This window comes from Physeter macrocephalus, chromosome 18 (genome assembly GCF_002837175.3).
Source record: "Physeter macrocephalus isolate SW-GA chromosome 18, ASM283717v5, whole genome shotgun sequence".
Taxonomy (NCBI): domain Eukaryota; kingdom Metazoa; phylum Chordata; class Mammalia; order Artiodactyla; family Physeteridae; genus Physeter; species Physeter macrocephalus.
The window spans coordinates 58,410,222-58,428,536 of NC_041231.1; the positions used below are offsets into that span (position 1 = coordinate 58,410,222).

The 18,315-nt window shown below is 39.2% G+C and overlaps 1 protein-coding gene across 6 annotated transcripts in view; it reads right to left on the reverse strand.

Annotated features, from left to right (window-relative positions):
* Positions 1 to 18,315, reverse strand: part of RBMS3 (RNA binding motif single stranded interacting protein 3) — a 752,917-nt gene that overhangs the window by 116,453 nt on the left and 618,149 nt on the right. For all 6 annotated transcript variants that reach the window (XM_055079737.1, XM_055079741.1, XM_055079739.1 and 3 more), the window contains exon 8: positions 3,685 to 3,731. In XM_055079737.1, coding sequence (XP_054935712.1) covers positions 3,685 to 3,731 — 47 coding nt within the window. The remainder of the gene's footprint in view (positions 1 to 3,684; positions 3,732 to 18,315) is intronic.

An 18,315-nucleotide genomic window follows, 5' to 3' on the forward strand; every position in this document is an offset into this window, starting at 1 on the left:
AGTTGTGGCACGCAGTCTCAGTACTTGTGGCTCGTGGGCTCTAGAGCACAGGCTCAGTAGTTGTGGCACGTGGGCTTAGTTGCTCCACAGCATGTGGGATCTTCCCAGACCAGGGCTCGACTCTTAACCACTGCACCACCAGGGAAGTCCCTAATGGTGTTCTTTAAATGAGAGCAGTGAAAGAAAGAAAGAAGGAAGGAAGGAAGAAAGGGACGGAGGGAGGAAAGAAGGGAGGAAGGAAGGAATTAGGAAGGAAGGAAGAATATCACCATTCTCTCCAGGCAGAGAGAATTCCATGAGCAACAAGACACATGGGTTTAAAGTAGCTTGGGATGCTCTGAGAATCAAAGAAGGTCCAGTTCAGTTGCAGGAACCAAATCACAGAGTTCTTTTTGTGCCATTCTTGGAAGTTTGAGTTCTGTTCTGCAGTTACTAAAGTCCACATAATACATTAAAGCAGGCAGGTAGATGATTACTGATTGCTTTTTGCTTTAAAAAATTATTCAAAAAGCAACGTGAAAATGGTATTAGAAGCAAGTAAAAGCTTAGTACAGGTAGGGAATGGTGATTGACTAAACTCAACCAGTGGCAGGGAGGCAGAGCTGGGTTGAAGATACAGTTCAAAGACAGATGGAGTACGTTTTAAGGACCAATTTTATCATAAAGGATGTTTTAGGAAAGAATACCCAGAGAACTGGAATTTATGGCTTACATGGCTTTAGAGTGTATTTTTTAAAAAGGAACAAGTAATTTGATCTCGTTTTTCATTTGATTTGGTTTGTATGATGAAAGATTGATTGAAGATAATGACCTCACTTTGGGACAAAGATATCCAGGAGTAGCACCTAATGCAGTTAAGACACACAGTTGATTTTTTTTGCATCTAGTTATGAACTCAAGTATGGACTTGGGGGTCTTCAGTTCCTAAAAGCAGGAGGAGTGGATGAGATCAACTGGAGAGAACACAGAGTGAGAAAAGACTAAACCCTGAGAAAGATTAATAAAAGTGGGCAGAAGAGGAGGAATCCGCAGACACCAAGTGAGCAGTGCAAGGGGAGAACAAGGAGGATCAGCAAAGGATGGAGTCGTGAAATCTAAGAAATAAGAAGTTTTCATGAAGCTGTAAATGGTAACAATAACAACAACAACAGAAAGTCAAATGATGCAAGATCTCAAACAGTATAAGGACTAAGAATGCATCAGTTACAACTGGCAAATTTGGAGATCACTGGAGACACCAACAGGGAAAATTCCAGTCAAGTCTGAGACCAGAATTCACACTTTAATGGGCTTAATTAGAGACAATATGGGAAGACAGTGTGTATAGAAAACTGGGGTTGTTTACCAGTGAAAAGAAAGCTAAAAGAGCGTGGTCACTAGAAGTGATCTCATGGGCAGAAAAGGATTGTTTTGCTTCTACCTTCTTTATAGGTGGGAGAGACTCGAGTATTTTACAGGCTGAAAGGAATATTCAGTAGACAAGACAGTATTGAAGACAGGGACTGCTGGATGACACAAAGTTCTTTATCAGATGACAGGAGATAAAATAAAGAAGATGGTATTCTCAGCATCTTAACTACAATTTGTTTCCTGAGGGAAATATTCATTGTTGTAAATGTCTAAGTGGACAGTGGAGAGGATGAACCACTTTTGCAACTGTTGAAATAGTTCAAAGGATAGAATGTTATACTGTTACTATAAGGTTCAGACAAAGATGTCACAGAAGGCAGACGTATGTACTTGCAGTCGACCTCTATACCGTATCGACGGTGACCTGGGAAGGGAGACATGCTCCCTGTGTACTAGGCAGTCCTCACTGCCTCTAATACGGCACCACCCAAAGTTCACTTTGGGCTGCTCAGATTGCAGGCTGAAATCTCAATTTTTTTCTCTGTAGATTTGTAATGGATCAGGATGAAAACTTGGAAAGTTAGGTCTTTGGGAAAACAAATTCAGATTTTAAATTGTGCACTGGAAAGATGACTGACTAAAGCAAAGCATTCACTCTCTCCAGTCCAGACCTAGGTCACTGGGGCATCTCCAATCCTTGACCTAGAGCCTTGGTCAAGAAGATCTTTATAATAAACAGATAGATATATAGTACAGATAGGTAGATGATTCATATATTCATACACCCATATACATGTATGGAAACATGAACACTTGTTGAATCTAGTTGATACACTTATAGGTATTCATTCAATTATTATTTCTACTTTCTAGTGTGCGAATAGATTTCTAATTGTAATTACATGTATTAGACTCTGAAACCATGTGCCATTAAATTACAAATGGAAAATACTTGGTACTTAGTATGTGTTCAACAAATGACATTCCCTTACATTATAATACCTGTTTTCTGTCACTGTCGCTGAGCATATAATGCCTTATACTATGCCTTTTGAGTTAACTATTTTATTTTCCCAACTATACAGTACAATTCTAGAGGACTTTTTTTCATGTCTTTACATCTTGTCTTTTGTTCTTCCGACCACCAAGTTTAAAGTGCCTTGTTGGAAATAAGAGAAGGCTTATTGGATAAATGAAAGGATATTCTTAAGTTTCACTCCTAGAGAAGTTTTAATCAACAAAGGACAAAGGACTAGACTCTTACCCTAGACTACCAACCATGTTGACTCTTTCATAGAAGGATAGACCATGAGTTTCTTGAGGGCAAAGCCCTTGTCTCATACATTGTTTTTTTAAACCTATAGAGCATAGTACTGTGCTTGGCAGACTCATTGGATGTTTATTGAATGAGTAAATAAATGACCCCCTGAATGAATAACTATAAAAATAAGAGGGAGCTAAACATTTTCTACATCCCACAGGTGTTCATTAGATGCAGCTAACTAAATAGAAAAATGGAGTTTAATTCCTTCTATCCTCTAAGTTGATCTTAAATGAGACCTTCATTCTGATTGATTCTTTAATGAGACTGAGACAGAAAACTGAAAGCCATGGAGAAATCTAAGATAAAAGGTTGTGAAAATAAAAATAATACTTATTCTTTGGTTTGTTGGTCCATTGCAGGATGGCCAAAGTAAAGAAAAGAAATTGCAAAGTAAGAAGAAAGTTTCAACCAAAGAGTATTCAGAATGACAGAATTTTAGAGAGGCCAGATCGTGTAGCTTAAGTCTGATTTTTCAGAGGAGAATTTTAGGCTATGTGACTTGTTCTAAGTAAGAGGCTACAAGTTTCCAGGTGCTTATTACGATGAAGAATGAAAATGCAATCACCAAGCTACTAACTTGACTCTGTCCGTTACCCTTCCCCTGATAGCCAGAAGGCAAGAGTGGAAGCATTATTTATGTCAAAATGAACCTGGGCACACGCTAAAATTACTGAAATCTAAACTCTAGAGTTATTAGTAGGAGTGACACTCTTACCGTAGAGATACACGGACACTTCTCCCAGACCAGTCTGTCTACATACACCCCCCTTCAAATCCTACTCCTTACTCTTTCTCAGATGAGAAAGGGAGAGACAAATGTGGGCAGAAGCATTGTGAGAATGGGTGACATGGGGGGTGCCATGAAATAAGAGTCACTCACAGGAAGAAAAAAATACAATGATGAGAAAGGTTTAAAACAAAAAGAAAGATTTGAATATTTTTCTTCAGTACTGATTTCAGAGTTCAAAGGTACCTTAGCAATTAAAATAGAGAAAATGTAGTCTACTTACCCATTCTGTATGGCGGCTGTGGGGTCATAGGTCAGAGCCATGCCAGCCTGTATATGGGGGGAAGAGGGGAGAAAATGGATCTTAACATTTTTATGGTGGTGTCCAAAGCACTCAGTACGCACAATGCTTTTATCTTTACTTTCTATGATTTAAGTTTACTTTATCCTATATATTTCTCCTCCCTTACTACCAAGACTAGCATTTTTACTATCTGAACACCAGAATCCACCAGTGAGTTAGGGAGTTTATATTCTATATCCAGACAAACCAAAGAACAATGCAGTTTGGATGATTTGCATTTCTAATTCATAAACCATGCACTGTCTAATCTGGTATCCTTATAATTTCTCACTATTTTCAAGAATACCTATTGTATATCTCATGGCATGAAAAAAAGGAAAGGATAGATGCTGGGGTCAGAGTAAAAATAAAAGCTACTTAAAACGCATTCGACCTTTTAGAAGAAAATGTTAAGAAACATTTATTTTAAAATATTGCATGCCTCAGGGGTGTCTAGGCAATGAATCACAGAGTGCTGTCCAATACTTGCTGGTACCTGTCCCACTAAGAGTGTAGAAAGGGAAGGTCATTTACATGTGATGGAAATTCTAGGCCTTGTGGCTAATAAGGAGGTGGTTTAGTTTTTTTTCTAAGAATAAAACCACCACTGAAAAACTACATTTCTGTAACTGGCAGTTGTTGCAGAAAAGAATATCAACTTGATGATCGCTGACTGACATCCTACCTCCTTTCATACACATCATCGTATTTCATCCTCACAAGGACCTTATGAAGTAGGCAGGAGAAATATTTCCTCCATTTGATAGATGCAGACACGGAAACTTGGAGGGATCAAGTGACTTGGTTAAGGTCACATGTGTGGAGGCAGAACCAGATTCCAACCCAGACCAGCCATGACATTGACTAGGATTTTGAATGAGCCCCGAAGATCATTTCTCTGTGGCCGCATGGGTCTACCACCTTTTGTTTTCCAGAACTGTCAGCCTGGTTATTGCTTGTGAGCAGAAACAGAAATAGAATGAAACAAAGCTGACTAGGTTGTCCTTAGGTCGGAATTTTTTTCTTTTTTGAAACTTAAAAATAAATTAGTCCAATGTCAATCTCCTCGCTCGATAATGCACTATTATTATATAAGATGTAACCACTGGGAGAGACGGGGTGCAGGGCAAGTAGGACCTCCCTGTACATGTCTTTTGCAATTTCCTGTGAATATATAATTATTTCAAAATAATAAGAAAAAATAAATTAGCTTTAGTAAGAAAAAAATAAGAAAAAAATAAATTGACTTTTGTAGAGGATAAGAAAAACCATAAAAACTTTAGAGAAAATAAAAAAGAGCTTTCATGTTTGAGTTTTTTTCCAGTGTGATTGAAGGTGGTTTTCCTGATAAGCTCATTTAATTCCTCAGTTTTAACACATAACTGAAATGAAAATTCTCAGGCTTTCTAAGATAGGGCCTGAAGTCCAGTACGGCCTGGTACATTCAAGCTTACATGCATTGTTTTCCCTAAACAGTAATTTAAAAATTATTATTAAGATTGGTATGAGAAACAAAACTGTAGAGCCATCTATAAATGAAACTGGCATACAGGGAGCACACATAATCGAAACGAAGTTTGCCAACAAAGCTGAGATGGAGATGCACTGAGAACACAGGCTTAATGATAACTGCCCATCACTCATGTTGAAGAAATACGATATGATAATGTGACAAGCTGGGGTCTGGAAAATGAGAATAGAAGAGTGGAAATGAAGACAGATTACTTTCCCCCATGGGAGAAGCAAAGGTAGTGATGTCAAAGCACGTAGATTCTAAGTCTAAATTCTTCCCTGGATGGGGTCTCTGCCATGTGACAAACGGGAGGCTTGTCCGAGGCCAAAGACTCCCCAGGAGGGACCTGTGCAGGCGGGACTCCATGGTTCTGGGTCCTGGAGAGGGCAGCTGGAAAAGCTGTCCATCTGGGATGAGATTTCCCTCTTAGAAACCCTAAGCTTCTCTCCCCTAACTTATCCAAGATGTCACACCAAAGACAGGATGAAAAAAACAGGCTTTGTACTCAATAAAGATAATGTTATTTAATAAGAGATTTAAATGATCATTGTATCTTCAGACACCTGTTCACCCCTAAATTGTTTAAATCCCAGGGGACTTGTAGGAAGCCACGTTTAACTGTTTTCCTTGAATGTATTTTCCAACAGTGCTCAGAGACCAATGCCTTTCTTGAATTATAGGTCTTCAATATTCTCTTTTTATGCCATGTGTATTTGCTCTGGCAATGTCAGGTAAAGATTTTTTTTCTTTCACATTTGACTTGAATTCCTCAAGGGATTATAGTTAACCAATCAGGTCTACCTAGGAATATGGTAATTATCACAAAAATTCTCTCTCTTTCTTGAATAGTATTTGATAATCAGAAAGCCTAAGTTGGCCTCTTCCTCTATCTTAAACCTCCACTCACCTTTCAGAAGATGGAAAAGAACTAAATAGATGATGATATGGTTTAGTGGAAAGAATATATGTTTTGGACCTGGGTCCAAGTCTTAGCTCTGTTGTTCTCTAGCACTGTGACCTCAGGCAAGTTATTTAATCTATTTGAGCCTCATTTTCCTTAATTGTCAAGTGGTATAGTAATACCTACCTCAGATGATTGTTGTGAAATTTAAAAGATATTACTTTTGTGAAATGCCTACCACAGTGCCTGGAGACAAGACACATACATAAACATTACTACACAAAGCAACACGTGGTAAGTGCCCCGTGAGGGTATGCATGAGGTGTAGGGGAGAGGCCAGGGTGGTCAGGGAAGGCACTTGGAGGAGGTACAGGTGAGAGATTTCCATAGATGGAAATGAGAGGCGGAGGCCAGCCTAGGCAGAGGAATAATAGCATGGAAAAGGCGTGTGAATAAAAAGGGCAAGGCGGACGATCCACTTGCAGTAGAACATTGGAGGGAGCAGCTGACAATAAGATTTGGAAGGAAAGGAGGAAGGTCTTGATTGCTTGGCTCCTCTTGGGGAGCCACTGATCATTTTTCAAGCAGGAAAATGATATAGTCAAAGAGGGCTTTGGCAACAAGAAATAGCATGAGCCCCCTGGAAAACAGAGGGAAGAACCAGAGTGATGGGTGAGTAGGGTAGGCACTGGGGGACAGGTGGGTGGAGAGAAACTAAGGAGAGGATGAAGCCAAGTTTCATCTACTTCATGATTTGGCCTGGGGCCAGCCGTGCCTCTGAGGACCTTTGGCAAGAGAAGACAACCAGAGATCTGCATTTGGAACACTGTTGTTTACAAAGCAAGGCATGGGTTAAACAAAGGGGTGTTTGAAATTAACCCGCTGGCTGAATATCACAGCACAATAACTAACACTGGGATGCACCTGGTTTTCATTTCATGTGTAACAGATTGTTGAGTTATAATTCTAATATGGTCTTAATGCAGATTTTGCATTCCATTTCCTTTTGTTTCTTTCCACAAGGTTAAAAGGAAAATCGATTTTGCTGCTCTGTCTAGCCACCTTTATACTGAGCTAGAACCATGAAATCGTCATTATGTAATTAACAAATTTTATGGCATGTTTACAAACTCCAGAGTCACACAAAAAGTAAAGTAACTTGGAACAAAACGAAAATGTCACACCACATAAATAGAGAAGTGATGTTTAATCCCGTCACTCTCTTTTGAAAGGGGTTTATTAAATTCACAAATATTTTCCACTTTTTAAGTTCACATTATTTGTGGATTAAAGGCATTTATGATTTATTTAAAACAAAGAGGGGACATTTTTGTCCTTTTCCAGCAGCAGCTGAGTTTTGGCTTAATATTTCAGCCATAATGGGGTATTTCTAGTCCTTTCGGATAGAATCTATACTATAAGAGCTAAATAAAAACTTTAAAATATGGTTTATTGGAGTAATTAGGTGTCAATGAAAAAAATGTTGCCTGCCATATCAGTAAACAAAGATTTGTAGCCATCAAGCCATCACACTACAGCCACTCTGGTGAGCACTGAGGGAACTCAGGATAGAAACAGGATGCCCACCGTCAAATCATCAGACACTGCAGCCACTGCCCACCCCACAGTGCAACCTGAAGAGACTCAGGATGAGAAAGCACAGGATACTGGCCCCAGATAGCTGAGGTGCATATCAAAGCAATGATTTCAATGAGCCCTGACTTTTGCATCTTCCCATATATAGGAAGATGCATCCTTAACTTGAGATGTCTGGTTTTCCTTAACTAACAGTAACCTTCTGATGTTCCGACTACCTGGTTTCTGTTGCAAAAACTCCTGTATCTACTGGTTCCTCCCTTACCTCTTTGGAAGCAGTCTCTCAGAGTGATCTGAGATGCTGTGTCCCAGGCTTAAGTTCTCAGTTTTGTCCAACAAATAAAACACAATTCTCAACTTTTAGGTTTCGCATTTTTTTTTCAGTCGACATAGGGACCCAAAATTATTTCCAATAAACACAGGGGATTCATTGAGACACATCATTTTGACTTAGGGGCTAGATATTTGATATCCATAACTTTAAATGAAAAAGTAATAATTATGGAAATACTGCTTAAAATGTACTCGCTAGAGAAGGCATTACCACTTCAAGAAGACCTTCTGGACTGGAATGCACTCTAACAAAGCCACTGAAAAGATAGCTGATAGAATGGTTTCTATCATTTTTGAAACTGTTTTTACAGTGTAATGTGAATGGGAATCAAAACATTTGATTACATGGACAAATACACACTGTAATTCCTGGAAAACTGAAACACTGATGTTGTAGCCTAATGTTTCTCCTTTTTCTAAATTCTGCCCTGACACACAATACATCATGATTGGATGAGTTACAAATGAATAATTACAAAAATTTCCAATCTTCTAAGATCAGATTTCGGGCAACACTTTAATAAATAGGTAGTAAATATTGTATATTTTAGTAAATATCATGTACTGAATTAGCACAAGATGAGTTCAGGAAGCCAATAAGGAAAAAGGATAACTTGGTTTTTTGCATATTATTTTTAAAGAGTTTAATTCTTGCAACTAATTAAATAATCTGTATAACTGTTAGCTGGTTATGGTTAAAAATTCAATAAATGAAATAAGGTGACTTAAAAAATGATATGTGAAAAGGGCTTAAAAGTATAATGCTTTATAAATGTTTAGGTACTGCTATTGTCATGAAACCTCATTTAACTTTGTTTATATTTATTTACCAGCCTTTCTCTTTAGAAAACATGCCTTTTAGTGAAGAAATCATGATACAAAATCACGTGTACAATATCTGTGAACTAATAAAAATTTTAAAAATTAAAAAAAATCTTCGACTACTGAGGAAAAATTACTGTCAACAATGTTCGTTATTGGGATAAGTATTAACTATAAATGGCTTTTTTTCTTTCATATTTTTTTCTGGCTCTTTTAAGTTGTATGTGATGAGAAATATTTTATAATGGAGGAAAAAACAAAGAAACATACTATATCTTCTATTATTTGTTTTAAAATTATAAATTCAGGAGGGTAGAAAAAGGCATACTATTTGTAAAAGTCATATAGATCAGAGGCCTGGTTCAGAAGTAAGCTTGAAAATGTCAGGAGACATTTGGGTTTGCTGGGTCAGTAGAATACAGAAAGCTGGGAAGGACAGGGACTGTTACAGCCAGAAGGGTCAAGGTGAGAATGAGCCAGGGGGTCAAGAATGAAGACCGAAAACCCAGGGTTAATGATTCAGGGTTTCTAGTGGTGGAAGCTAGTAACAGTTTATAAATCCAAAGGCCAAACTGGCTGAGAAATTGAAGGTTTCATATGTGATCCCAGAAGTGTGGATATCCAAGACATTCAGAGGAATCAATAAAAATCACCAGAAAACCACAAAATGATCAATACCCCGTCAAGCTTTTGGTCAAAGAAAGGGCTTTCAACCTCTTTTCTGTTAAGAGAGTGTGATTGCTGAAGAGGATATGAGAGCCTGAACTCCTGGCTTTCAGAAAAGGCAAGTGGTAGGGTTTTACCGGGAATGGCTCTGGCATGGATACGTGACCACTGAGCGGTCTGTGTCTCCTGGGAGAGGCAGTCAACCATGTAAGGCAGGTCTCTGCTCTCACCTGCTGGAGGGATGCTCCTTGGGCTTTGTGCAGCCAGTCCCTCTTCTAAAGAGAGGATGAGGGACAAATGAGATGAGAGACAAGGAAATGTCCAAAGCCTACAAAAGGGAGCCAATACTGCATGGTCCTGAGATAAGACAGAAATCCTAGCTAACTGTCCCAAAAGGTGCCAACCAACCTGTGAACTGGCTTACAGTACACTCCCTGACTTTCATAATTTCTGAACCCCAAATCACTGTTATTCCAAATCATATTTGATTAGTTTGTATCATTTGACCAGGGATTTTTTTTTTTCCCTTCTTCTTTCAAAACTCCTTTCCCTCTGTTTCTGTAAGGCTCTCCCCTAGTTTTCTTCTGACCACTCAGGGGGCTTTTTCTTGCTCGATCTGCCTTTGAGGTGCCAGTGCTCAGGACCAGGGTTTCCCTCCTTCTCTTTCCTTCTACACAACGATGACATTCACTTTCTGATCCCAACTATTGTTTATGTCCAAGTGATGCCAAATCTTGGTCTCAAACTCAAGTATCCATACTGAGTTCCAGACACTTATTGCCAAGCTAAATTAGTAAGTTCATGTATCATCAGTATCTTTTTTTTTTTTTTTTTTGCGGTACGTGGGCCTCTCACTGTTGTGGCCTCTCCCGTTGCAGAGCACAGGCTCCGGACGCGCAGGCTCAGCGGCCATGGCTCACGGGCCCAGCCGCTCAGCGGCATGTGGGGTCTCCCCGCACCGGGGCACGAACCCGCGTCCCCTGCATCGGCAGGCAGACTCTCAACCACTGCGCCACCAGGGAAGCCCCATCAGTATCTTTTTTTAGATTAGCATTTCTTGTTTGGGTGTTTACTACTATCCTTTGGTAAAAATATCCTCTCCAGCCTTTGCTTGCACCTTCCTTTCCATCCACCAGCCATACCATCATGCTGTGAAATGTGTTCTTATGATAGGCAGATCTGAACACATTGGTGGCATCTTATCACCTTTGAGATAAAACATGGCTTACAGAGCCCTTCATGATCAAATGTGTATGTACCTCCTGACCTCCACAACTTTCCTTTGCAATTCCAGACCCCACCGTTCACCAAACTCAGACATACACTCACCCTGCCCTATGGTGTTAACCTCTGGGCCTTTGCTGCTATATGTCTTGGCTAGAAATTTTCTGTATCATTGTCTGAGGGAATATTGCAACGCTCTTCTCCCAGCCTCAGGCTAAATGTCATAGCCTCTAAAAGCCATTTCTCTCTCCATGAAGCATTAACCTCTGCCTTAGTTCTGCCCCCAGGATACAGGATGGGAGCTAACATGACCACACTTTGCCATGCGTATGCCTCTCTTAACCAGGCTCCTGGCTGTTTCCATCTTGGTATCTCTTCATCCCGAACCAGTGCTTGGAATGTAACAGACTCAGTAAATGTTTGTTCAATGAATTAGTAAATGAATATATTTCCACTGTGGGGAATGGAAATTTTGTGCAGTGGAAATGTGGAGCCCCAACTGCTGGACTCTCTGGGAATTCCCAAATTTGTATTTGAAAATGGAATTGGAATGTTTCAGATTTTCCTTATTAGCAAAATTTCCTTAAAAAAATTTCAAGTGAACTCACTCAAACGTCTAAAGACAATGTCTTAGCCCTTGATTGATTAGTAGAGATGGGGGGAAGCAAAATGATTGTTGGGGTCATTGGGAGACCTTCCCGATGTAACAGGGCAGCCCGTGCATGTGAACCGTATCATGAGCGGGAGCCCAGGAGGAACTCGAGGCCCCTCCTTACCCAGGCATCTGACCCCAAGTGCAGAGAAGAGGAGATCGTTAAAAGTCGTCTTGAAATCTCCAGGAGTTTGTCAGGAATCAAGCAAATGAAATGCAGGGGATTTATCACTTTCAAAAAAAATAGTAAAAACAGGCAGAGAATAGAGATAATTTGCCTCCTTGTGTTTGGGAAAAGAGCATCAAGGAGAGTTATGCTATTGTTTATGAACACTGTCATCTCGATATTTCTCCTTTTTTGGCTTTCGCTACAGCATTCTTGTCAGACAGAGATGCTCTCCCTTATCTTACAATAGAGAAGGACAAGATAAAAAGATGCAGACAGAATTAAGACTGGAAGGCTGAGAAAGTCTATGGCGGCACTCACAAAAAAGCATTGTTAAAAAGGAAGCAGGGCTTCCCTGGTGGCGCAGTGGTTAAAGATCCGCCTGCCAATGCAAGGGACACGGGTTCGAACCCTGGTCCGGGAAGATCCCACATGCCACGGAGCAACTAAGCCCATGTGCCACAACTACTGAGCCTGCGCTCTAGAGCCTGCAAGCCACAACCACTGAAGCCTGTGCGCCTAGAGCCCGTGCTCCACAACAGAAGCCACCGCAATGAGAAGCCCGGGCACCACAACCAAGAGTAGCCCCTGCTCTCTGCAAGTAGAGAAAGCCCACGCACAGCAACGAAGACCCAACGCAGCCAACAATAAAAATAAATAAATAAATAAAAAATTTTTAAAAAAGTAAGCAGAAGAAAAGGTATCATAGCATTATACCATGTAGCTAAAGGTCTCAAAGTCTTGGGGAAAAAAAAGTGCTAGTCTGAGTTCGTCACTAAAACCAAAGTTAAATGAAGCCTTGATTGATAATCATAAAAGAGATAAGAGAACATTGCCATATTTAATGTAGGTACTTCTGTTTTTATCTCTATCTAAATGACTGATCTTCGCAGATTCCAAGACATAGTTTGTTTTTAATTTTTATTTTATACTGGAGTATAGCTGATTAACAATGTTGTGTTATAGTTTCAGGCATACAGCAATCCAAGACATAGTTTTGTTTCACTTTTTAATATCCATGAAATCGGGGCTCACAGTATACTTGATGGCATTTGAGAGTTTGGCAAGTTTCTCCTCTTTTTTAGTGGTATTTAATATAATACTTTATCTTTAATTGATGGTGTCTTAGAGTCAATGATGTAGTGTATATCCTATTAATCTCCACCATAACATGGGTAAATAGGGTAAAAAATATCAGATGTTGAGGTTGCATCCAGGGCGAGCCTGTGCAGCTAGACAGCTGAAAGTCCCAGGTATCTAGCTAATTGATCCGTATTCTGCCAGGTCCCAGCTATAGTTTGAAGTTACCTTGAGGTAATAAGCTGCAGCTTAAATATTGATGGGGATGATTCTGCATCTTGTGACAGGTGCATTGTCAAGACAGTGCCAACAACTCCAGAAATCCCCCAGGTTGTTGATGCCTCACTTAGCTGCCCTGATCCATGGAGACTGGGTCAAGGGCATACAGGAGACATGGAGGTCAACCATCAGCCTTTCTCCTTGTAATTGCTTGATGTAACCTTCCCAGCCTTCAGCCCCTCCTAATTCTCCCAACACTATCCCCTCCCCAAGAATATAAGTAAGTTTTCCCATTCTCCTCCTTGGGAATGGAGAGGAGACAGAGGACTAGAGCTTGTCATCAATCACATTTTATCCAAACTTACACTATTACAGGAATTTACAAGATTTACCTTTAGTGATCATAGGTTAGTAAATATTAGACCCAGCAGCTTTAAAATAAGAACACTTAATTAAGAAAGCGTTCACGCTGAGTTACTAAGAATTCAAGTTCTTTTGCCAATGGGAAGATTTCTTTTGAGATTAGAAGGGTCATTCACCTTGAGTCTGCTTTCGAAATTGCAGGCAAAGCACGTGAAATGAAAACACTGCATCTGGTGGGCTGGCTAACACACTTAACTGCAAGTGCTGTCGTGTATCATAACAGTCAATTGCTCTTTTCAAGATCACATATGTAAAGATTCTCCTTCAGTTCAAAGTTAAAAGGACTATTTGCAGAACCTGGCCATGTTGCTAGACACATCTTAACTTTTTTCCCAAGGTCTCATTAAAGAAAAGAATTGGACAATTAACTGCCAAGCACTATGATATATCCAATGGAAACAGTAGCAAACTATATAGATGATGTTTCTACTTCCATGGAATATGGTTGAAGATAACCTGAATCTACATGCAACTATTACTAAGATTTTCAGATAATTCTTTAGCTATACTATTTCATAGGAAACTGTGCTTCAGTTTCTCCTCAAAGTATTACTTCTAATGGCTCATTGGGGTAGGAATTCAATTCCGTATCTCTGGAACACATTTTCTAATGTTCAGTATTGTAAAATAAAATTGTAGTCAATATGGCTCCCAAGCTAACAGAAATGATGAATTCCTGGGCCTGTTGTCAGGTTCTTCTCATACTTAATACGAAGGACATGGACTGGTGACTGATCAAATAGTTTGGAAGCAGGATGCACTAGTCAGAAAAGATCCAACTGAAGGCCAGAGGGCCACGTGTTTGAGTTGTGCCTTGTTTTCCTCACTGCTAAGAATGTCTCAAAGCATGTGCTTTACAGTAACATTGGTAACAACTACTGACAGCCAAATGCTTTCAAGAAACTCAACAAAATATTCTGTTGCTAGGGTTCCCTATGAATTGTGACTGGAGGGATAGCCTCTTCTCTCCAGATTTTACGGAGTATGTTTGCTGTTACTTCCACAGACATCTACATGCCCTTCAGCATCAATAATGTCCATATCAATGTGACCCAGTTTGGTTCCTAAAGAGCCAAAATGGCTTCTTCTCAGATGCAAAGAGGTGTGTAAATAAGAATGATATAAATGTAGTAGAAATAATTCAATGTATTAGGCTAATGACTTTTTCTTGCTAAGGAAGATACGTGAATCTTTACATTGGGTCAAATGTTTAAGGATTTTATGAAATAATTCCAAGTCTACTAGTCACTCCTGGACTCATTAAATTAATGAAAACAGGATCAGAGCTTTTTCCAAATTCCTTAGAAAGTTGTACACATATTGGTTGAGTAGAGTAAGAACTAATGTCTTTAAATCCATAAAGGCTGACAACAGACTGTAACACAACTCTTCAAATTAAGACAGTTGGCTCATACACTGGTAACAGTTACTTTTGATACCCATGCACATTATTTTTTACATCAGTGGGAGAGACATAAACTTAACCAAGAGACTGGATCCCATTCAATGGCAGTGATCATAAAACAAGATAGAATTGAATCTTGTTATTTGAAGTAATTCTATTCTATTAAGCCACCATGAACACTGAAATAGGGAATACTAAGTCACTGCTCCTAGAGGAAATATATGTTTAGGTTCCTGCAAGAGTCTGGTCACAACATTTTCACCAACTGGTCAACAGATAACCTTGTTTTACATCTATTTTTCTCTAAAGACACCATATTTAATATATATTGTTGATTCATTAACATTGAACTCAAAACCAACAGTGCTCTAAGTCATGCCTGAACAAAGCTTATCTACACTTTTCCATATTTTTTCTGTAAGGCACATTATAGATTTCTTTCACATAGAAACACTAGACAACACTTCAGCACTACACTTGAGGGCCATTTTAGACAGTGAAAAGCATGAACAAACAAAACCTGTAACCCTAAATAAACCAAAGAAAGGACATTCGTTGATAGTATAAGAACTGAAACAAGAAGGCAAAGCATCATGTGCTCAACCTCATCTGGGGGGTATGTGTTTGGTGACTCAAACTTTTTGCTGCTCTGCACATCTTCAGATGACTATAAAAACACCGTGAGTAATGATCCTGGGTGCCAAATAAATTTTAGCAAGTGGGATAAATTTACAAATCTGGTTCCATGAATAATGAAGATCAACTGTATCTTTTTTCAAACTGATTATTTCGTGAGTCTGAGTCTTTCATTAAACAAAAGGAAATTTTATAAATTAATAGCACTATCTATAAGGATTCCAAAAATTCCTTACACAGAAGAATTTGGTAACCTCACCCTTGAAATAGATTAGGATGCAGAAGCTTAAAGATTATTTACATTCAGTACTATGAAGTCCGTAGAATATGTAAGAAAATTCATTTGCTAATTCTTTGTTAAATCCAGAAAGTCACCAGTCGTGGCATCAGAATGCTTCTTCTGTCAAAGATAATAGTTTTGAAAGATACTGGAAAGTACTTGACCATGAGGAGTACTTTTCATAGCCACAGAGGTTGTATAAGCACTTTTGTAAACGTCATTATTTGCCAGAATAGGTAGGTTAATAATTCATCTTCTTTCCCTTTAAAAACACCAACCATGTAATTCATCAGTAGCTCAATCTTTTCCTTGATATCTACAAGAGTTCATGTTTTTCTTTTACTTTTTTTTTCTTTTTCTTTCATCTTCTCCATCCAAGTCCCCCTCTCCTTGCCAGCTCTTGGCTTTTCTGATTACATGACCTTCAAGGGAAAATTGGCTAGAAATTTGAAAATCACGTAATGTTCAGTGCCAAATAATGCTTGGAATGCAAATAACGATTGTGGATATGATCTTATAAAAACATGAACAAAACGTGGGTCAAAGTTTGTCATTCAGCTTGAAAGCTGTGGATTTGTGACTTAAACTCCAGTGTTTGACCCCGTTAGCCACTCAAGTAGAGTGCCTGGTAAATTACCATCAAAAGCAAACAATTTTGAGCATATCACAGACATTGACACACATGATTCCTTAAAGTTCAGAAAGAATTATTATTCTCAATTGGGCACATTAGAGGACTCAAGATTTATTAAATAACAACTCAAAGCTCAAGTTACTTCTCTTAACTTTATTCTCTCAGAGCCACTCAGCACCCATGAGCATGGATGCCTCTATGGGATGGGTGACAAAGCAGAGCTTTCCAACTTTCAGGAGAATTGGGGGTGGGGGGGGTTTAAATGTAGACAAATCAGCTACCTACCCTGAAAAACAAACAACCAATCAATCAAATGAACAGTTAATCGTTAGTAACATGACAAATGTGAGCTGATATTCGTGCGGCTGCTGTTTTTGTTGTTATTTTTGCTGTTATTTTGGCGTTGGCTTTCTTTAACTGTTGTGTAGGTACGAAGCCAGTTACAGTCAGTGATTTTATTTCTACAACCTAAATTGTATTCAATTCTACTTTTAATCTCCTACTTTGCCACTTTAGGTTCCAAGGGGGTAGGGAATCTCTCTATATGTTTCCATCATGTCTGTAGTATCCAGTCTTGGATACTTTGGCTTCAACTTCATGTCACCAGCTGCATTAGCTCCTAACAAAAGTCAGCATGTCCTTTGAAACTTTGAAGCTGGGCACTGACTTCTCCCCTCCAGCTAGGAAAGTCCTAGATAGCATATTCCTCCTGAGGAAGGCTATTTCATCTACACTGAAAATCTGTTATTTAGTATAGCCACTTTTATTATCTTATCTAGACCTTCTGGAGAACTTGCTGCAACTTCTACATCAGCACTTGCTGCTTCACTTTGCACTTTGATGTTACAGAGATGGAGTCTTTCCTTAAACCTCCTTAAACCTCTGGTAGCTTCAGACTCTTCTTCTGCAGCTTCCTCACCTCTTTCACGGTTCCTAGAATTGAAGAGAGTTAGGGCCTGACTATGGATCAGGCTTTGGCCTAAGGGAATGTTGTGGCTGGTTTGGTCTTCTATCCAGACAACTAAAACTGTCTCTGTGTCAGCAATAAGGCTATTCTGCTTTTTTATCATTCATGTGTTCACTGGAGTAGCGCTTTTAATTTCCTTCAAGAGCTTTTCCTTTGTAATGACTACTTGGCCAACTTTCAGCCTATCTGGGCTTTCGACATACCTTCCTCACTAAGCTTAATTATTTCTAGCTTTTGATTTAAAGTGAGGGATGTGGGACTCTTCCTTTCACTTGAACACTTAAGACACCATTAATTAGCCTAATTTCAACATTGCCTCAGAAAACAGGGAGGCCCAAGAAGAGGGAGAGAAATGGGGGAATGGCCAGTGAGTGGAGCAGTCAGAACACACACACCATCTTATATGGTCTTGATGATGGTTCATGATGCCCCAAAACAATCACAATAATCACATCAAAGATCACTGATCACAGATCACCATAACAAATATAAAAATATAAAATATAATATAATAATATATAATATAATAATATATAATATAATATAATAATAAATATAATAATAATGAAAAATTTTGAAATAGTGCGAGAATTATGAAAATGTGACACAAAGACAGGAAGTACGGAAATGCTGGGAGAAAAATGGCACCAACAGACTTGCTCAATGCAGGGTTGCCACAAACGTCAATTAGTAAAAGATACAACATCTGTCAAGTGCAGAAAAGGGAAGTGCAGTAAAACGATGTCTGCCTGAATCCAAGTCTAGTCATCTTCTACTCAGCCAGACATTAAAGTGATGGGCAAAAATGTAAAACAGTGCCTTTCTTCAAAAGTCTTTGCTTTGAAATATATAGTACTTTCCATAAAAAAGTACTATTTTTGTTAACAGGTGATGGGTTTATTTTTTTAAATGAACTAATAACTAATAATTTTTAAGAGTATAGAGGAGGGGCTTCCCTGGTGGCGCGGTGGTTGCGCGTCCGCCTGCCGATGCAGGGGAACCGGGTTCGCGCCCCGGTCTGGGAGGATCCCACGTGCCGCGGAGCGGCTGGGCC